This window comes from Hyposmocoma kahamanoa, unplaced genomic scaffold (assembly GCF_003589595.1).
Source record: "Hyposmocoma kahamanoa isolate Upper Pololo Valley unplaced genomic scaffold, ASM358959v1 180, whole genome shotgun sequence".
Taxonomy (NCBI): Eukaryota; Metazoa; Arthropoda; class Insecta; order Lepidoptera; family Cosmopterigidae; genus Hyposmocoma; species Hyposmocoma kahamanoa.
Genome location: NW_020653711.1, coordinates 5,538,221 through 5,560,493, shown reverse-complemented (window position 1 = coordinate 5,560,493; position 22,273 = coordinate 5,538,221). Strand labels below are relative to the sequence as shown.

The 22,273-nt window shown below is 37.5% G+C and overlaps 3 protein-coding genes across 3 annotated transcripts; 1 reads left to right on the top strand and 2 right to left on the bottom strand.

Annotated features, from left to right (window-relative positions):
• Positions 1–906: 906 nt before the first annotated feature.
• On the bottom strand, positions 907–2,139 carry LOC113225924. The gene has a single exon (XM_026458391.1). The coding sequence runs from the start codon at positions 2,137–2,139 to the stop codon at positions 907–909; it is 1,233 nt and encodes a 410-aa protein (XP_026314176.1).
• Positions 2,140–15,307: 13,168 nt separating this feature from the next.
• On the bottom strand, positions 15,308–17,425 carry LOC113226035 (iron-sulfur cluster co-chaperone protein HscB, mitochondrial). The gene is made up of 3 exons (XM_026458540.1): positions 16,955–17,425; positions 16,095–16,180; positions 15,308–15,645 (listed from the first exon to the last, which is right to left on the bottom strand). The coding sequence occupies exons 1-3, from the start codon at positions 17,224–17,226 to the stop codon at positions 15,344–15,346; spliced, it is 660 nt and encodes a 219-aa protein (XP_026314325.1). The 5' UTR covers positions 17,227–17,425; the 3' UTR covers positions 15,308–15,343.
• A 693-nt stretch (positions 17,426–18,118) lies between these two features.
• Positions 18,119–19,271, top strand: LOC113226024 (transcription initiation protein SPT3 homolog). The gene has a single exon (XM_026458530.1). The coding sequence runs from the start codon at positions 18,119–18,121 to the stop codon at positions 19,064–19,066; it is 948 nt and encodes a 315-aa protein (XP_026314315.1). The 3' UTR covers positions 19,067–19,271.
• The last annotated feature ends 3,002 nt before the right edge of the window (positions 19,272–22,273 follow it).

Here is a 22,273-nt window from a genome sequence, read left to right as displayed (position 1 = left end):
ACATACAATAATCCGCGTCATCAGAATTATAAACTGGGTTAAAGTCAATGTTGCATAAATCTTCTTCAAGTTTATTTATATTAATTTTAGAAATTATTTGCGTGCGAGTTGAATTAAGCAATTTATAATTTAAGGTTAGTAGGGCAGCTTTATGATCGGTTATTGTAGAGTTAGTAACTAATGTTATTGATTTAAAAATAGATTTAAGCATAATATGGTCTAAGCAAGAGCCGCTTTGATGTGTAGGGAGAGTGTGGGCGGGTAGTAATCCATGAAATGAGCATAGGTTTAGGTATTCTTGCGCACAGGAATCGATGCTATGTGGGAGAATGTTTATGTTTATGTCTCCTATTAATACTACATTTTTAAAAGTTGATAAAAGTTGTAACGTATCGTTAAGTGAGTCAGTAAACATTTTGGTATTTCTAAAAGAGGGGGGTCTGTACAATGCTAATATTGCAATGTCTGTTCCAATTTTGATTAGGAGCCGATTGCAGTCCAACATACTTGGTTCTTCAACCGAGATATTTAAATTATTCCTAGTATAAACCACTATACCGTCGTTCTGGTTGTAATTTTCTTTAGAGCTGTATAAGCTATAGCCTGGCATGGGAGGTAGATTTCTACATTTATCTAACCAGCACTCTGTCAGAATTATGACATCACAGCCAATGTTCATTCTATGCTGAAAAGTACTAAAAGCGTCAAAATTTTTGTAAATGCTGCGTATGTTTTGTGTTAGTATAGAGAGAGGATTGTTAAAGGGTAATAAATATTGTCTGCACATTTCAACTTCACAAGACTTTGACTCTGATACAGAGAAATTATCTAGATCGCGAACTAGACTATCACTCATAGTGTTTAATTAAATTAAGATCTATTTAGTAAAATTAGTGAGTGACGCTCTTAGGCGCCTTCATAATCTATTGAATTAATGTACCTTTTTTCGGCCATTTTTCTCGCGGGACAATTAAAATCTCCTGTTTGGTGGTCGCAGGTCTTCTTGAAATGCAAGCATGTAGCACATTTAGGAGGTTCGGTCTTCTTAGTGCAGTCCTTTATTGTGTGACCGGTTTCACCACAGTGGCCGCAGATGGTGGCCTCCTCCCGGCAGGTCTTGGCAGCATGACCATATTGCTGACATTTAAAGCACCTAGTAACTAGAGTAAAATCTCTTACAGGACACGACGACCAGTTGATAAAGACTCTATCGTTGGTTATTAGGGCCTTACGTATATGTGGAGCGACTTCAAATATGTAATTGCAGGACTCGGTGTTTTTCTTTCCAGACTTATGGCTTAATTTAATATTATTTAAAAATGACTCAAGAGACATACCCTGCAGCTTGTCGGCTAAATTTTGTTGAAATATACAGTTCACTACTTCGGTTTCCTGCAAAGATGTAGGCACACCAATAATCACAATTCTGGGTTTGCGCTTATGTGGCTCGTCAACAGTAAGGCCGGAGGTTTTTAATTGGGCCACCTGTTTCAGCTTTTCTAGATCGTCTTTGGTGTCAGTGCTTATAATAACACCGCCGTTCTTAGTTTTGCGTAACCCTCTTACGTGCAGTTTCATTTCTTCAGGTCGGATAATTTTTTGAACCAGATTTTTTGTTTCATCACTCGATTTCAATTTGTCAGTAGGATAAATTGCTACAGAGCTTATCTTACTAGGCTGAACAAAATTATTGGAGCTTTTTTTTACCATGTCTGCAAAAGAAACTGTACTTGAGAGAGGGTTTGTTGATTCTTCAATACGCTGCTTTAGGTCTTGAAGTCGCTGCGACAGGTCTTGATTTTCTTTAAGGGCTTTAAGGGATGAGTATGCTTGAACGGCTTTTTGTTTTAGGGACTGGTACTGTACTGCCAATTGAGACGTCCCATTTGCCACTTTTCGGCACAAAGTGCTAATTCTTAGCTTTTGGTCTGAATTTAGCTTGCCTTCGGTAGAAATAGCACATACCTCGTTCAAGCATTGTTCAATTGCACTCATCCAGTTCTGGATCTCAGGCGTGGATACTACATCTGGAGGATCCTCGTTCTGAAGGGACTCTGCGGGCGCGGGGGGTTGAGACAAGGGCGTTGGCGGCGGGCTGCGGCGCGTTAGTGCACTCCGATTAAAGGGACTGCCTTCCATTTTTTATTTTAATGTTTACAAGAAGCATTGAACATTATTACTTCCAATAAATTACTCAAACGTGAACACGTACTGTACTGACACAGATAATTTGCTTCCGCATAAAGTGGAGCTAGGTCACAATTATGCAAGTATTTAAAATATTATTTTATTTAAACACGACCGATTACATCGCGCGACAAAAATTGAATCGAATTACATTAAACATTAAAATGAACATTTAAGATAATCAGGTGCAGCCGGGTCGAACAAGATGGAGAAAAGAGTGGTTAAAATTCTTAAGGACCTGCGTTCACGGATGGGAAGCCAATTTAGTTGACGACGACAAGCAGATATATGGTCATACTTCCGCAGACCAAAAATAAACCTAATGCAGTTGTTAAGAAGACGATCTAATCTATTCAAAAAGACTTGAGAGATGTTACTGTAACACACGTCAGCATAATCAATCACAGGCAACACTAGAGCTTGAACAAGGAGAGTTTTGGTTTTAATTGGAAGAAAGTTCTTAAACCTGTATAGAGCTCTTAGTGTATCTGTAACCCTACGACAAACGTCAGACACCTGGGAATCCCACGTAAGGCCTGTGTCAATAATAAGCCCCAGGTTCTTTACCTGATTTGACAGAGGAATCACTACGTTCTCAAACATTATTGGTGGCACGCACGACAAATCACCAGACGAAAAAAGGCGTGAGCTTCCAAGGATGATGGCTTGACACTTGGAAGGGTTGACATTGATACCAAACCTTTGGGACCAAACCGAGACGCGATGAAGGTCATCATTAATTAATACAATTGCATCACTTATGCCGACATTAACCTCGGTAAAAGCTGCAAGTCGTCGGCATACAGGTGGTAAGAACATTTGATGCTGGACGTAATCAGATTTATGAAAATAGAAAACAAGAGAGGAGAGAGAATTCCGCCCTGAGGTACCCCGGAAGTGAGTTTACACCATTCTGAAAACGAGCGATCAATACGAATCGCTTGTTGGCGATCGCGGAGATAAGAAGAGAACCATTGAGCTGCCATTGAAGAGATGTTTAGGTGGTCTAAGGTAGCAAGGAGAAGGTCGTGATCCACGACGTTGAATGCATTGGAGAAGTCAATTAGGACCAGCACAGTAAGTAGAGTACAGTCCATGCCCCTCCTTACATCCTCAACAATCTTTAGCAATGCAGTAGAAGTACTATGACCTGGTCGAAAACCTGATTGAAATGGAGAAAGGATATTGTTTGAGTAAACATAGGCAGACAATTGTTTGTGAACGACAGCCTCTAAGACTTTAGAAAGAAAAGGAAGAATTGAGATGGGACGGTAATGCTTGAGGAGGCTGGGGTTAATAACTTTTGGAAGAGGGATTACATGAGCATTTCGCCACAGAGAAGGAAAAGCCCCAGTCATCATCGAGAAATTAACTACGTGCGTGATAATAGGGAGTATACATTCTAAAATACACATAACCATAATTCTACTTACGTCATCGTGCCTAACAGCATTAGATTTGATTGACAAAATCACTTTCCTGACCTCATCTTCAGTTACTAAGGTGAAAATAAAAACAGAATTTGAAATTTTGGGCTGTGCTCTAATAAATGCAATACTTTGCTGTTTGGTGTTGGTGTCTAAAGTTGCAGTTTTGGCAAAGTGAGTATTCAGCTCATTTAAGGAGAAGGAAGAAGTTATATTGTACGAACTTTGCGGTTTACCTAAACCAATGGATTTTAGAAATTTCCAGGTGTTAACGGGGGAAGAATGTAAAGTATTTTCATAAATATGTTTACGATTGGCTGCTCTTACCATTAGATTACACCTATTTCTTGCAGCTTTAAAACGGAGCCAATTTTCCTCACATCGGTCGCGCTTGTATTTCCTAAACGCACGATCTCGTCTTGTCATTGCAATACGGACTGCTCGAGTTATCCATGGCGCAAGAGGGCGCTTTAGTTTGACAGATCGAATTGGCGCGTGAGTGTCAAAAAGTTTCAGAACTGCGGAGTTTAGTGAAAACACCGCCTCATCAACTGTTGATGCTGACAACGTAGGGCCCCAATCAAAAGCCTGCGCGTCCTTTTTTAACACTTCCATGTCAAGTCTCGCGAAACTACGTAGTTGAATTGTAGCAGGCTGAGCCTTAAGTGGTTTAATTTTGTAGCTCAAATAAATGAGGTCATGTCGTGAAAAACCTGGTGCCAAAAATTGTCCAGCCCTACCCACGTGATCAATAGAGGAGGCAAGTATAAGATCTAGCCAGGTATCCGACGCGTCTACGTTGTGATGAGTAGGCTCAAGAGGTAGAATGGTTAAAGCTACAGATTCAATCACTGCTTTCAAAGAGCGAGCTCTCATGCTGTCTTTCACGAGGTCTGTATTAAAATCGCCCATGATTATTTGATGAGTGTATTCAGTACTAAGAGATGAGAGTAAAGTTTCGAACGAAGAGAAGTAATCTATAGAAGAAGGACAATACACAACCCCTAGAGCCACTTTTATACCCTTTACCTTGATCTCGATGAGCAAATGTTCCAAAGAACTGGAGTATAGAGAGGGAGAAGAAGAAAGAATTTTGAAAGGAACGTCATTACGGATGTAAATGGCAACGCCTCCGCCACCCTTTCCCGTGCGGTCATTGCGAAGTAATATGAAACCAGGAAGACTAAAAGATGTAGAAGGAAGGTTTGGTTTAAGCCATGTTTCAGAAATCTGAATAGCATGAATATTAGAAGAGGAGAAAGTATCAAGTAGGTCGTTATAGTGGCTAGGGATGCTTTGGGCATTTATATGACAGACGTTTAGAAAGTTCGTGAAGTTTTGGAATTCGCGCGTTAATGAATCGCCAAGGGTATCAGTATTATGAAACTCAGATTCTGAGCTATCAATAGAAAGAAAAGACGAAGGCGAGTTGCAAGCTGAGTAAAATAAATGTAATGAAATATAATAATATATAAAAAAAAAAAGTTTCGAAGTATGGGTTCTGTGTAACCCACCAGTCGACCGTAAATTAAAAACTATAAGACTTTAAAACATAAAACAAGTAACATTGGTTATCGGCCCGCCGCCAGTAAACAAAAAAAAAAGCATTCCATGAACAATTTCTGAACGCAACCGAACTACTACCAGCTATCAAAATCAAAAACAAAAATAATCAAATTTTTACAGAGTGCCTAGCCTACCTTAATTACTTTTGTTGAAATTAAAAAATGAAACAAACCTACCTTACGTAAATAATTAAAATTAAACTTTCATCGTGCGGTACCTAAGTTGTTACAACTAAATAGAATGAAATGAACACAAGATTACAGGTTTGAATAGAAGGTTTAAAAGATATGTGGAAAACTAAAGGGAATCTGTATTTATGTACAGTTCGGCTGCGATTCGAAGTTAAAAAAGAAAATGGCTCAACTGTACATTACCATCCCACGAGTTGAGAGTTGAAATTAATATGGTGAATAGATTACATAGTTAGCAGTCTAATCCTAAAATGTTAGCTTTAGGAAACTCGTAGTTTTGATAATAAAAATTATTGAAATATTCGAAAATATATGATAAGAAAGAGGTTTTGTAGGTTAGGAAAGCACAGCGTTTGGTTGTTGCAGTATTTTTTTTAAATAACCCAAAAAAATAAACATTTTTTTTACGAAAATGTTTATTTTTTTGCGTTATTTCAAAAATTTTTCGCATTATTGAATTAAACAGCACAAATTAATACGTAATCATTGACTTACAATTATAATATGGACGTCGGGTCCGCGCTAAAAAGTGTCCGCACTTGTAAGGCGCTAAAATCGTATACAGAGCGCGACACTCCGCTTTAGTCTTCATTTGTTCTACGGACAGCGCGATACTGAGATTTAAATTTCGAATAGGTTGACTTGGGACATTTTTTTCGTGGTTTTTGTATTAGACCCGTCGTCCATTTATTTGTAAGTGTATAATAAGTACGTAATTGTAAATTTAACATAGAAGTTTACTAGGTTTACTAAGTTTATAGTTTACGTATGTAAGCTTTTATTTTTGAACAATTATTTTATGTTGCAAAAAAATAACGAAACGCGAAAAGAACGCCATGTTGTTTGTTGTTGTTTACTGTTTGATGTATGTATCAATTAGGATTTTGCGTTTTTGCCTGGTTTTAAGTTAAATTTAGTTTCTCATATAACACAGGAAGTGGGGAGGGGTTTGGGGGTGGGTTTTTCCCGCTAGGGGTTCGGGGGAGGGGTTTACCCCGCTCTTTGGTGCGAAAACACGATTTTTTGAGGTTATTTTTTTCGAATTTTCAAAAATTAATATCTCGAAAACTATTAACTTCCTAACTTTGAAACTTTGCACGAAGGGTCCCCTCCCCTCCCGTCCCCCCTTCCCCCCTCCCCTCAAATCGTGCGATGGTAATGTACAGTCCTTCCAAGAAAATGACGGGCACAATACAAACTACACAAGGTAACAATATATAATTAAGAAAGTTATTAAATTTCTCGCCGAGCTCGACGCTCCCCCACCTTCTTTGCGGCAACCTTTGGCGGACCAGCCGGCGCTGGCTCAGCAGTCGCACGAGACACGGTGGTTGCCGGAGTCGTCACAGGGGCATGCGACGCAGTTAACACACCCAGTTGCTCGGTGGTAGTCAGGCGGTGTTTCTTACCGCTCGGCAGCTTCACATTAATGTTCCCATCAGCAGTCCAGACATTACGCATTCCGAAATGCCTACGCGCTGCAAGGAACACCGCCTGCCTCTGCTTTGTCAAAAACTCGGTGACCACTATGGAAGAGCCCTTCAGTGCAGTTTTCTTTGACCACACGGAGTTACGCATGTCCAGCTCAGCAAACCTCACCAGTACATGTCGAGGCCGGCCCTCAATAACCCCCCCAAGGCTGTGCCAAGCAACAATGGACCTGCGAGTAACATTTGGCAATATTTCCTCCTGTGCCGCATTTCTATGGAATCAACAGTGTTGATGAGACTAGAAATCTGCTGCCTAAGCAGCTGCAGAATGCAGCCTACCTGATCTTTAAATGATAGGAACTCCGTGGTGAGGCTGCCAATGGTGTGCGCTTGAGGTGACGCAGCTTTCAGTGCAGCATCAAACTCAGCAAATCGCTGCATCAATGAAGTCTCCAAGTTCTTTTGCATCTCCAGGATGTTATTATAAGTTGCCATGACAAAATTGATGTTTCCAATAATAATAATTAAGTTTTAATTGTTCCGTTAAGTAGTGACAGTGCAAAATATTACAAAAGTCCAAAAGTCTGCTGGCAGGTATGTACTAACATTCACTGAAATGACATGGGAAGTATTCACCAACACTGCATGTGATACATATATGTAATATCTATCAAATAACACGAAATTTATAATTAACTTTAATTGATTTTAATAAATATTTGACTATTAATGGGAGTGACTTGTTTGTATAGGCTAATTTTGAAAAAGGATCTGAAATATCAGGTAATGCCAGTTCAGTGACGTTATCATTCTCATCATTCGTTATCAGATTAATAAATTGTAAACGTCCTTAAATTTAGTTTCTTCGTAATGATTAAATTTTATTTTTATCATCTACAACTTGAAATTTTCTACCATAGAAAGCTCGCGTTCGGAATCCAGTAAATCAGCGGGATTTTCTAGCTGCGATAATATTTCCTCACAGTGAGGCATAGAACAATCAAAATCTAAAGAGACTGGACATGCAATTGATTTTAGTTTAGATAAGTGTAAGCTTTGAGTACATTCTTCGATAATAGTATTTGAGTTAATTGATTTGTTTATGAATTGATCTTTGAAATATTTCTCATATGACGCGTTATTTAATTTAGTTACGTCGAGGGCGTTTACGGGACAACGAGATAAAGCGTCTGCGTTGGAATTGAGGCGACCATGCTTATAGACAATTTCATAATCGTATTCTTCAAGTTTAAGGCGCCATCGGACTAATCTACTACCAGGATCTTTAGTATTAAAAAGCCAAACTAAGGGCCGGTGATCTGTTACGATTTTAAACTTGCGGCCATAGATATAAGGACGGAATGTTTTTACTGCAAATATTATGGCTAGAAGTTTTTTCTCGGTTGTGGAGTAGTTTCCTTCTGCTTTATTGAGTGTCTTAGAGGCGTAAGCTATAGGCTTATCCTTGCCTATATCACCTTGTGAGAGAACTGCACCAACGGCGTAATTAGAAGCGTCTGTCGTGATTATGAAAGGAGCCGAAAAACCGGGATACTGAAATAGTGGAGCTGTAGTAAGTTTATCTTTCAGAATGTTGAAAGCAGTGTCCTGTTCTGCTGTCCAATTAAAGGTGGCATCCTTTTTTAATAATGAGGTAAGAGGTTTAGTTAATTTAGAGAAATTCTCTATAAAGCATCTATAATAGCCGACGAGGCCGAGAAAAGATTTTATTTGTTTAGGGTTTGTTGGGATTGGAAATTCAGTGACAGCTTTGACCTTTTCAGGATTTGGTGAACGGCCTTTATCCGTGATGATATGGCCTAAATAAGCGACTTCACGTCTCAGGAATTCACACTTATCTGGTTGCAACTTCAAATTAAATTTTCGTTATCTGTCAAATACAAGTTTTAGTTTTACCGTATGACTCTCGAGATCATGTGAATAAATTATAGCATCATCCAAGTAGACATAAAAGTGTAGACCTTGCAGTCCAGAGAGCGCTGTGTTCATGAGTCTCTGGAAAGTGGTAGGGGCATTTTTTAACCCAAAAGGCATTCTAGTGAACTCGTAATGCCCAGAAGTGCTAGAATTAGTATTAACAGTGAATCCTGTTTTTGGGGCGTCCTTGGGACTAATTTTTATTTGATGAAAGCCGCTAGATAAATCTAGGGTACTAAAATATTTAGAGTGACCTAATTGGTCGAGAATGTCAGTAATAAGAGGTAGTGGATAACTTTCGGAAACAGTGACATCATTAAGGCGACGATAGTCTATGACTATTCTCCACTTCCGTTTACCGGGAGCATCTATCTTTTGAGAACTACCCATACTGGGGCACTTCATGGTGAAATAGAAGGACGGATGATGTTTTGGTCAAGCATTTTACGGATTTGAGAATCGACTTCATCCTTGTGACATTCGGGGAAGCGATATGATTTAACTCCGGAGTTTATAGAGTGTATGATTGCATTTGTATATGAGAGAGGCTCGCCTTCCATATGAAAGATGTCAGTGTATTCTGAACAGCAATCTAAAAGGGGACGTTTTTCTTCCGAGTTCAAATGAGAACAACGGATAAGACTTAGAACTTTTTGCATTCGGTCTGACTCGGAGATAGAAATAGAATTAACACTTTGACTTAAGTTAGTATTTAAGTCTTCCTGTTCGATAGGTGTGAGTTCTACGTGATAATCTTTGACCTCTATATTAGCGTTAGTTGTATTTAAAACTGTGATATTTATTCTTTTGTTAGGTTTAATTGAAACAATGGAATTAGCAATATAAATACCTTCACGTAAGTATGATCTAGTACGAGAGCTTCATTGTTATGATAATGCTCGGGCGTGTAATTACATATCGCGCATTCGATTACCGCTTCTGATCGTGCGAGAATCACATAAGTCGGTTTCACGAAATTTATACATAAGGAATGTCCAAGTATATTCATTGAATTAGAATCATAGTCGATGACTGTCTTGAAAAATGCCAAAAAATCGCTACCAATGACGCCGTCATAGTCTAAGTTGATGTCATCGTTGGTGAGATGAAATTTATATGAAAAGTTCTCTTGGGGTAAAATAAAATCCAACTGAAATGTACCTAGTGTTTCAGAGCAAGACTCTACGCTATTGATACCTTTCAGTTTGACGACTTCGTGAGACAAATCGGGCATTTTGTTTATACTTGATTGTTTTACTAAGCTAATACTTGCGCCCGTGTCTACAAGGAAGCGTAAGGGTTCCGTAGAATAACTTGATTGTAAATATATATGAGGCAGAGATATTTTCTTAATTTTTATGTCAGTTTCGTAAATTCGGTTTAGCGTCATCACAAGAGTATGAATAAATTTTTAACTTTGTAGATATACAATGTTGTTCGGAATATAAGTTATTACATTTATTTTCTGGGGAATTATTGCATTCACAAGAAATAGTAATAGGACTCGGCTCTAGTGGTTTAGAAGATATATGCCGAGTTGAATGACTCGGGTTCGTGTCCCGAGGTGCAAGTAAAGAGTTAGTAATGTTTTGAGATTTAGAAATTGATTTATCATCACAAGACGTAGTATTAGTTTTATTGTGATAAGAAATAGTAGAACTCAGCTGCAAAGAATTAGTATTAGATTTAGGACATTGAAGCTGAGATGAATGATTCGGAATTCAGTTCCGAGATGTAGATTCAGAATTAGTAATTGTATAAGATTTAGGAGTTAATTTATCTCCGTAAGATTTGGTGTAAGATTTAGTATAAGATGTAGTATTGCATTTTGTGTCATTTAAGGTTGGTGATTCCGGCAGACACGAGACCGGAATCGTATTTAGTTTAAATTTTTGTCACAGGAATCGAACTCGCACCCATTGGTAATGCACAAGCGCACTGCACTCGCGCCGTCGACGCGCGGTGTTTGATGGTCACGTTGCGCTTGGTTTGCAAGTTCGCGACACATTGTTCGATGGTGTGACCCTTGTTTTTACAATAATTACAGGTTTTTATATAATTAGAATAAGTAGGATAAAGATTTGCATTTATATAATTAGAGTTAGTAGTATTATGATTAAAAGGATTGGTAGGACATAATAAGATCTTTGAACATGAGAAGTGCTTTTGGCAAGTTTCGCGTTTTTTAAATAACATTCTGATGAAGAGTGCCCTGTTTTGTTACGTATGGAGCACTGCTTATAATTTTTGTGAGATTTCGAGAGGTTAAATAATTTTTCCTCTTCGCTATGGCATGTTGTACAGCCTCATTTAAGGTTGAAGGAATCCTACACCTTACAATATTAGAAATAGAATGGTCCAAGCCTAGTATAAAAGTATTCAATGCAAGTTCTTCCATGGCTGCGATTCTACCAGGAAGTTCTTTATCGTCTTTACAATTGTAATGAATGTCGGACTGTATTTTCGTGAGAATATACTCAACTTTTAGCGAGTATTTCGTCACGTCTTCATTGTGTAATTGTTTACAGTTTTGTAAATCAATTAATAAATAAATAAATAATAAAAATAAAAATCATTTATTTCGAACCGTAGTCCATAGTATTAGTAACAAGTAACCTTATATACTATGTTAGTAACAGCATATTTATGACAGAATTATCTATAATAAACAAAAGGAAACAAGGCACCACTACGGCACATAATGATTGTACGTGACAGCGGTGTCCTTAGTTATGTGAACGCGCGTCCAGTGCTGCATTACAGCACTGTCCACGTGCAGTCTATCTGCTACTGTCCGCAGGAGACCGTTGGAGCTGCCCCGTACCCTCTGTAACAGGGATGTGATACGTTTTCTGATGATGGCAGAAAAGCTATCAATCTCAGACGTGGCTAGCATCCCTGAAGCACTACAGTAACGTGGAAGCCCCATCAGCGCCCTGAAAGCATTGTTATATTGCGTACGCAGAGCCCTGTATGCACCCTGAGTATAATTCAACCACAGGCTGCACGTGTACAGAGAATTACAATAAGCTCTAAACAGTGTGACTTTAACTTCATTAGTACAACGCGCAAACCTCCGAGAAAGCAAATTACCTCGAATGCAAAGGGCCCTGCGCTCACGTTCCATGTCCAAATCATCCTTAAGCGATTCCGTGACCCAATGTCCCAGGTACTTGAAACTGCGCACTTGTCCAAGCGAATCACCATTGAGCATTACGGGCGGAACTTTATAAGTCTTGCATCCAGCCTTAAACACAAGCAGCACACTTTTTGTTGTGTTGTACCTAAGACCGTGAGCCACAGCAAACCGCTCGCAGATGCGCAGGAGTTTCCTGAGAGCACTGATTGATGGGCACAGCAGCACCATATCGTCAGCGTAACTAATATTGTTGACAAAGGTACCGTCAATGGAACACCCGACTCCGGCGCTGCTGAGCTCACCAATCAGCCCGTCCATGTACAGACTAAAAAGGGCTGGAGAAGTTATTCCCCCCTGCCGCACGCCACATTCCAGGCCGTACACGTCCGAGAGCCCCCCAGAACACTTAACATAATTCCTTTGATTTGCATACCAGTACTTTAATATGGAAATACACTCAGGCGGCATACTTGTATCATTATAGAGCTTTTTCCAAAGTATGTCATATTGAACCAAATCAAACGCCCTAGACAAGTCCAAAAATGCAGCATAAACAGGCGTACCTCGCACAGTATAGTACTGGACAGTCTGCTTGAGACACAGGACAGCGGCTTCAGTAGACAGACCCGGTCTAAAACCAAACTGTGCATCGTGTAGCTTAATATGAGCGCCCAGCTGCTGATCAAGCAGCCTGTCCAACACTTTCGCGATTATGGTCGCCAGAGATATTGGTCGGTAGTTTAATTTGTCACTCGTATCGCCAGTCTTATTTTTGACAATCGGAACAACTATCGTCTCTAACATCCTGTCCGGTAAGTATCCATGACTAATGCAAAGGGAAAAGAACATGGCCAGCACTCGTGGTAAGTGTGCACCAGCATATTGCAAATGTTCAATGCTTAAGTGATCATGCCCAGGAGATTTGCCCCGAGACATTTTACCGAACACAGACCGAATATCTCCGGCAGTAATTACAACCGGCTTATTGCTTGGCCATTTTTCACCATAACTGGCAGTATTATTATTACTTTTGCCACTTGAACCTGTACCCAGTGCCGACTGCACCATAAAATGATTCTTGAACATTTCGGCTATTTGTGAGGGCTCACTCAGCCCCTCTATATTTGCTGGAAAACAAGGTTTTGGGTTAAGCTTTTTAGTTTGTTTCCAAAAATTTGGAAATTGTTTATCTGAGTGATACATAGCCAAAATGTCCATCTTAATAAATGTGTCGCATGTTTTTTCTCGCCAAAAGTGCTTCTCAAAAATGATTTGATTTCCTTTCAGGGCGTGAAAGTCTTTAGACAACACGCAGCTTGGGCTTTGCCTTCTAATTGAGAAATAATATATTTGCATAGTACATTTTGTTGATCTGTAGTGGCCAAGGACATCGCATTATCGCAATTAGTTAAGAAAGCGGGGAGGGATTCTCTGTCACCGCTGTATGAATTTTGTTAAGACGGACAACGTGATTTTTTCAGACATTTCGTTTTCTGGAGTTTTGTTGTCTTTTTCTGGCTTGGCTTTGTTGTCTTTTTCTGGCTGGCATGATTAATTAAACTATAGTAAAATATAGACAAGTTTAAAAATTGATAATTGAAATAGTAAAGTTTGTAAAAATATTAGATATAAGATAATAGTTTAAACACTCACAGTAGTAACAGCACTTTCACTAACATTTCACACGTGGCTAAATTGGAGCTCCAGGTGCTCAGGTTCCACGTGGCGCTGCGTAGCGGCGGTGGCTTGTAGTTGCAGCTCGAATTGCAGTGTTAGCTTATGTTAACACGTGGTGGCACGTGATTAGGAGATGATGGATGGATGGATTAGGCGATGTACCGCTCTTTACGAGTGCCAATGTCTAACTGCCTTGATTTGAGGCTTACGCAAAATATGAAAACTTGCACATTGCATTATGGAAAAATACGGCTTTGATTGTAATATCAACCTATGCAAAATACCCATATTAGGTTGGGTTATAACAGTTCGGTGTCAGTCGCCTAGCTGACCGAATGAAAGCGAGCGCTAACGTGTATAGAGCTCGTTTGACGTGGCTTGTCACAACTCGCAGTCGCTCGTGACTACTTGTCTTACTTCGGAGAAGTGTCGATTTTTCTGCACAAAATAGTAGTCAATTGACATTGTATAATCAGACATTATTAGTATTACACATCGAGCGAAAACGACTATCGGCCATAAATCGGCAATCTTCGGATTTGTAGAGTCGTTCCATCACACATTATGAACAACAAAATGATTACGACTGTACAAAGCCGAAATCAGTCGATTGTATTTTTTTTATTATTACAACATAATCCTAAAGTTCGGTGTGTAATATGTAGAGTCTAGTCCGTTTCTCTACTATGAGTTCATAGGGTCGTATTCTAGAACTCTACTCAATGCTCAAGTCAGGACTGGAGTATGATTCGAAGCACTAGAAATCATACTCAAGTGTAATGGCACCATTAGGGTCGTATTTCCAGTGCTTGAAATCATACTTAAGTCTGCTCAAATCCTGACTTGAGCATTGAGTAGAGTTCTGGAATACTGACCCATAGTAACAGTCTTAGGAGTTGATAATCTTAGTACAGAGTACTAAAACAACCGACCTCAAAAGTTCGTGGAATTACATCTATCTCCCAAGTTTTATTGAAATCGGTTACCGGAAAGTGCGCGAAACCAGATTCATCTCCTAGTTTGCCACCCTTAAAGGTGGAATATTTTCATTACATCTAAGTGGGACCACTACCGAAGTTGGAAACAACAAAATAGAATTGGCGTAACATACTTACACAACCTCCTCTTTTTTTCAAGTCGGTTAAAAATGAAAAAAGATTGTTTAGTTGTCGTTAGCGACAGCGTCAAATACATAAGTAAGTATTACTACAAGATACAAGACGTTATTTCTTCGCGTGATCGCTAGGGACGCTGTTCATTTTGCCATGCAAAATTGTCAAACATTTTACAAAGTCGCTGGGGACTCTGTATCTGTAATAAAATTTTGTCATTGAGGTCCTATTTCAACCTTATTCTCAGGAATGTAAGCAGCTCTTTTAAATTGTTTTATTTTTTTCAAAACAACTGTAGTTATTTTAAAAAAGTGCAGTTTGACTAAATTTGTTTTTAATTAAAAAATAAGTGTGCACTTGACCGACATCTCACCTGTTGGAAAATGACGATGAGGTCTACGATGGAGCACACCTAAATAATGCATATTAACTCTCGCCTTGAAAAGGCCCAAGTTATACCGCTGAGGATACAAGTCTGCAGGCAAGGAATGCCACTCTATAGCCATTCGCTATATAAATATGAAAGCGAAACGTATTGCGAGAACCCTGGGCATTGATACAAGTCAGTGTTGAACAACCAGGTTATTTGGAAAGACTATAAATTAAACATTGAGTAAAAATCTTCTATTTCGTATACACAATGTTCAACGTATATAACAAAAAATGAATAGAGAAGCTATCTTATTATTCCTTTTTCTCGGATTACAGCTTCAATCTGACTATCAATACTTGTATAGTACTTCATGATACTCAATACTCTTTCAGCTCTATTCAAATCTCCAGCGAAAAATGCTGCAGAGACTTGCTTTTGTAAGTCTTCTATAACTTTTCTATTTTCTTTTCTAAGATGCATAATTTGTTTCTCAGTATCAGCATTTTCCACCTCCTCGTTCTTCTCCATAATTTTCATCAGGAACTCTTTGTCGATTTCTGTCTTTTCTGGGATCTCTCTACCCCTTAGTTTGAGCATATAAATGCCTGAAAAATGAATTAAAATATTTCTTAATGCATTTACTGCCAGCAACAAATCATAATGTTAAATATTAGACATTTCACAGCCCTTGTGTTGACGTCTGATCCCAAAGTAAGTAACTAAAGCACTTGTGTTACGGAAATCAGAAACAACAATGATACCACAAACACCCAGATCCAAGTCAGTATAAAAAGTTAGCTGTGGATCGAACTCTAAACCTCTGAGATAGTGACACCACGAAACCCAGTTTGCAAGCCACTCAACCACATTGTTTATCCAGGTTACCTTGAAGAAATTGCTACTGAGCCACCCTATTGCACATTAATTTGCTATTTTAAGTCACTGTTCTGTGTTGCACTATAATTTTATGTGTTATATTTCACTCATTCATTAATTCGTTATTAATTATTGTAATTAAATAAGGTACAATATTGTGACAAAAAAAGTATGCTACCTCTTGCTAATGGTTCAAGAAGTGTTTTATACGCTTCATTTACTAGTGAAGAGTATTGTGCTGATATTTCTTGTTCTTCTTTTTTCCTGAAACAAATGAACAATACAAATCATTATTAATAACAGACTTCACCTTAACTTTTTTAACTTCTTTAGTCTCATATAAGGTATCATCTGTATTTTATTTTAAAATTGTATATATAAATGCATACATATAAAAATATTGTCAAGTGTAAACTATATTAGGAAGTTTTAAGACAAATAAAACTGGGTTTTCACTAGAAGAGCATGTCGGGACTGAGTCCATTCAGATGAGTTCTCAGACTCTACTCGCATCCAAGTGGTCATCTGAGTGGGCTCGGTCTGAGCTTACTTGTATAGTGAAAACTCAGCTTAGCAAAATTTGTGAAAATATACAGGAAAATGAAGCTGCTGGTGAAGCAAGCAGTTTTATAACAAATTATTATACTAAATTTTTTTTTATAATATCAACACGATAAATAAGTCTTGTGTGCCTGATGGTAAGCTACATGCCTGTCCATAACAGTTGCAGTGCCACTCAGAGCTTTAAATCGCAAAAATCGCGCCCATCACCCTGAGTCATAAGTTGACAAGTCCCATGTGCCTGCAATGTCACCAGCGCCCTTACCCTTCAAACCAGAACGCAGAAATGTTAACATAACTGCTTGGCGGCAGAAATAGGTAAGGAGGCAGCACTTCCCTGGACGAACTCTTTCACAACGAGCTGCTAAAATTAAGCAGCTAATATTCCGAGTAGAAGTGTAAAATGTAATCCAATAATTAAAGGCCATTTTCTAATTACATTTATCTAGTAACACTGTTGTTATAAATGGTACTTACTTATTAGCAAACTTGTCTGGATGCAAATTCATCTGTAATGTTTTAAATTGTTTCGCCAACGTAACTTCTTCTATATCATAATTTTCGTCTACACCTAAGATTTTGAAGTAGTTCTCTTTCTCATCAGGCATTTGTAACACATTGCAATGTGAACAAAACAAATTATTTACTAATTTCTTATTATCTTTATTGCACGACCAACAAGATGCAAAACGAAGTTGATAAATCAAATTGTTCACTGTAATGTTACGATATAAAATGCCTAAGCTCATTTTCACACCGGAATTTTGAAAAATATATGAATAAACGAGAATAAACAAACACCCGTGAGTTGAACACTTAAATATAAGTTATGAAACAGGAAGGTTACGGAATAATATAACCTCCTCGTAAAATGACAATGTCACAATCAGCTGACTGTCACAATGATACGTAAGGTTCGTTCACTTAAACTATTCCTTTCATTGACCTACTAAGGAAGTGCGCACCAAAAATCAGAAAGGAAGAAAAAGTATATATATTTTGACCTTAGAGGATGGAAAAAAATAAAAGAAGTTTCCATAGTCTATTATGCTCCTATTCTAGAACTCTACTCAATGCTCAAGTCAGGATTTGAGTATGGTTTAAAGCACTCGAAATCATACTCAAGTCCCAACCATTAGGGTCATATTTCCAGTGCTTGTGTTTCTAGTGCAATCCTGACTTAAGCATTGAGTAGAGTTCTAGAATACGATTTTAAGGGTCGTATTCCAGAAGAATTCGACCTTAAGGGTCGTATTCCAGAACTCATATGAAATCATACTCAAGTCTGCTCAAGTCAGGATTTGAGTATGATTTCAAGCACTGGAAATACGACCCTAAACGCAAGGACTTGAGTGTAATTTGTAGTAGATACCCCTTATACCATGGGTATCAGCCAATCGAAACGTCGGTTTGTTTGAAAAAACAAATATACGCGATTTAAATCCGGAAAAATATGTAGTTTCATTTCCTATGTGTAACAATCGCGAAAACCTAAGAACTCGAATCATAATATTATCAGATTTACGCAGCACGTCTCAATTTCCTTGACTCCAGTATAAAAATAAACTGTCAAATTTATTGAGGTTAGTTTGGTTTTGGTGGTAAAGTGATTGAAACTTTTACTGCAAAAACTGTGTAAAAATGGTGTCGTACTTCACATTAGACGCTACGGGTGAAACTACAAACTTCCAGAAAGAAATTGCAAATATGATGCATGGATTTGGTGACAATCCTAACCCAAATGCGGCTACTGTACTGTTAGTGGAAAACATCGTACTTCAACAGCTTCGTACTATGCTCCAAGAGGCTATAGGCCTTTCTAATACTAGAGGTTCGAAAGCTATAACCAATTACGATATAATTTATCTCATGCGAAAGAATAAATTTAAGTTGAAACGTCTGCACGATTATCAGTTGAAGCTTGATCAACTGGATAAAACAAAGCAAGTAGCTTTAAACACCCCTACCGATACTCTCATGTCTGGCGTAATGTTGGAAGACGAAAAAGACCCTACAATGAAAAAACGACGAACACATATTGATGTTATCAAAGAACTTGACGAAACCGACGAAGTGGCTCAGATAAAATTCGACGTAATTGACTATTTAAGGAAAATTCGGGCGGATAAAATTACGGAGTCAATGTCTTTTGATAAATATGAAGTGTATCACAAAGCGAGATGTAGTTCATTCCGCTCTGGTTACGGTCTCAGCAAAGGATTTGTGAAGCTAGAGAGATGGATAAATCCGACAAAAGAGCTTAAAATTACTGTATCAGCTTTAGAAGTGTTATGTTTCCTTGCATATGAAACCATAGCAGAAATTGTTGATGCGGTATTTTTAATTAGACAAGATGCGAAGAAGAAGTATGGTGATCCATTTGGCAAATTTGAAGGTGGTCATTTCTGTAATCCAGTCAGTTTGAATAATGCAGTTTATATTAAATCAGGATATGAAGGTGTGCCCGCTATAACCGTAGCGGAAGTGAGGGAAGTTTTAAGAAGATATTTTACTTCAAGAATTGGAATGAATGGTTTATTTTATAGGAATATGTGTATGGACCTGCCAGTGAGATATTTAGCATTATAAATAAATCATTATTTAGGTTTTATAATATTTTGAAAAGGGTTCTAAGGGTTCTGAAGAAGTAACATTACAATGATGTTGTGTATATATTATTTACCTGGTAACTTGACTATATATACAATGACATATTTTATAAGGTACATTAGGGAAATAAGTTTGGTGACTAGAGCTATTGCTTGGAAATAAACAAAACTGAAATTGTTATCTATTACTGTATACTTTCAATTAAGATCATGTTAGGTAGTATGTAAATTAGAATCCATTGCTGCCTATTTTGCAAAACAAAAAAATTGTCTAAAAGAAATAAAATTGATAATAAACATTTTGTTGTAGTATTAGTTCCTTGTAGATCCAATATTTTTTGTTATTATGACGTTTATGTATGACTAAGACGCTACGTAAACGTGTCTTGTATTGTATACAAGCAACTGGCGACTAGAAGAAAATATTCTATTTTCATATAATTAATATGAAATTGTCATGACATTAATTTATAGGTTTCTAACATTGACTTACAATTATATGGACGTCGGGTCCGCGCTAAAAAGTGGCCGAACTTATAGGGCGTTAAAATCGTATACAGAGCGTCATTCACGCTTTAGTCTTCGTTTGTTCGACTGACAGTGAAGCAAGCAAAATTAGACAATACTGCGATGATATTACAATTTAAATTCAACATTTTAGCTTTTTCATATTCCTTTACATTTCACTACGTTTAAATAGGTTGAATTGGGACATTTTTTTCGTGGTTTTTGTATTAGACCCGTCGTCCATTTATTTGAAAGTCAATGGTTTCTAAAACGTAATGTTAACACTGACTGTCAATTCATTGTCTATGATTAAAATTCATACTTTGGGAATTAATACGAAAAAGTACATTTATTAATTTAATTATCGATATACCTCATCTTTAACAAATGCAGTGTAATTTTATTTCTGTATTTATTTTATTTATTTGGGAAACATACAGCATCATATTATAATACATGTCATTTTTAACAAATATGAAACAAACACTAGCCAAAACAGTTTCCAGTAATGTTTAAAATAGTTACATTGGATAGACAAATTTGTACATGGCTATAACCAACTAACTTATTAATTACCACTAAGCAACATATTATAAAATCACTTTTAATTGTAATTTAAATTTATTGGGTATCATGATGTTCAACCACCATGATATACAATTATGTAACGCAGTTATGCAATGAAGTAACCTTTGCACATTGTCGTAAAAAATGAATGTATGAAAAAAAAAATTATGTTATTCCGCTCATTTCTTACAAATAAACATTGATTCAATGTCATTTTTAGTTTAATTTAAAGGCTATTCATTTATAAGCGAGACTTGTGAAATACGTAAATTACGGAAAAATAGTTTGTGAAATACGTAAATTAGTGCACGTCGTTAGGTAAGGTTATATTGGGTTTTAGACAATGGAAAAAATTGGTTTTCATCATTGACGTACAATTATATGGACGTAGGTCCGCGCTAAAAAGTGTCCGAACTTATAGGGCGTTAAAATCGTATACAGAGCGTCATTCACGCTTTAGTCTTCGTTTGTTCGACTGACAGCGAAGCAAGCAAAATTAGACAGTACTGCGATGACATTACAATTTAAATTCAACGTTTTAGCTTTTTCATATTCCTTTACATTTCACTACGTTTAAATAGGTTGACTTGGGACATTTTTTTCGTGGTTTTTGTATTAGACCCGTCGCCCATTTATTTGTAAGTCAATGGTTTTCATAGTCTAAGTATTGGGTAGATTTTTATGAACTGTCACCGGGATGATCCTAGATTATTTTTAGTATATTTGCCGGTTGCTTTTGTATCCAACTTATGACACGTTTGCGCGGTACCTTAGAGCTCGGAAGTTATAAATAATCACAATGCCATCTGTTATTGCAGCGCTGTACTTACAACATCGCAATCAAGGCAAGAAACTACTGAGTATTACATTCATAGTCGTATTTAATTTTCTAATCCGACGCTAGATGGCGCAGTATTAAGCTTTTTATTTTAGCAGAAATTGAAAACCATTTTCAAACATCCTAGTCGCTTTGTAGTAGGAGTACGCTTATTATGCTTCTTTCGCCCGATATCCGGTTCTACCGCCTACCGGTCAGCAAGGTAAAAAAATAATGAAAGAGATATCCTATTTATGTTTTTATAGTATTCTTCATTCAGTTTAAGTTAGAAGTTTCTCGACTTTTTTGTATAAATAAGTTCAAGAAACAAATATCAAGTCTTAGACGTTATATGATTTTTTATATGTCGTTGTAAACCATTAGTCTTTATACGTCTAACATCTATTAGTCAAAATTACCCACTTCATATAAAATAACGCGGAATTACTAATAAGTGTTGACGGGGTAAACGTACCAATTTAGACACGTAGCGCCACTCTCGATTAGTCGTAAAGATTGGGGCGTATCTAAGGATCCTCAGACTCGAGGCTCTCAGGATCTTGAAGCACCATCTGGAGCTTCACCCGAGCGCTTATAATCTGCCAACGGTACTTAAGTAGAGATATAAGTGGTTAGATAGCGTTATTGTATATTTCATTGGCATGTGGGTCAGGAAAAAATGGGGTCGGATGAGTGCGATCAAATATATTGGAGTCAATGTTGGAAAAAATTTTGTCTTTGATTCTAGTTAGGCTCAATTTATATTACGGCGGAACGGAATGGAAGCGAATTTTTGTAACGATGTACATAGCGTAATTAACTTGCTCGATAATTCGCGACAACTTCGCAGCTGCCGTCGGCGACGCCTGGAGAATCCGCGGGAAATGGCGTGAAGCCAGGCGCGAAATACTACAGCCTCAATGCTTGAGCATTCCAACGACCGCGCCAAATTGATGCTTCCGTTCCATTCCGTTCCGCCACAATGCCTAAGTTTTTTGAGATTTAATTACATTGTGTAATTACATAACCTATCTTAAATCTTTCATGGACAGTAACAGCGTTTACTGTAAAATTAAATATTAGAGTGTGGTAGTACGGTGTACCCCGTTTCACTACATGGATCTCAAAAACGAATTATGGCTTTACCTACAGGCGTTTCCAAGTGCTTTCTGTCAATCGTCAACAATGTAGGTACTGTTAAAATTCAATCATTTATTAATTCATTTTTTATATGGAATCAATATAAAAAAATAAAATAATCGTTTATTATATAAAAATAACACTTGGCTACAAAAT

Bases quoted from the DNA above. Each gene is read 5' to 3' on its own strand.
- LOC113226035 (XM_026458540.1), bottom strand. From the start codon at position 17,226: ATGAGCTTAGGCATTTTATATCGTAACATTACAGTGAACAATTTGATT. The intron at 16,181-16,954 runs GTAAGTACCATT...CATTTGTTTCAG, and splicing joins CCAGACAAGTTTGCTAATAA to GAAAAAAGAAGAACAAGAAA. The intron at 15,646-16,094 runs GTAGCATACTTT...TTCATTTTTCAG, and splicing joins TCTTGAACCATTAGCAAGAG to GCATTTATATGCTCAAACTA.
- LOC113225924 (XM_026458391.1), bottom strand. From the start codon at position 2,139: ATGGAAGGCAGTCCCTTTAATCGGAGTGCACTAACGCGCCGCAGCCCG.
- LOC113226024 (XM_026458530.1), top strand. From the start codon at position 18,119: ATGGTGTCGTACTTCACATTAGACGCTACGGGTGAAACTACAAACTTC.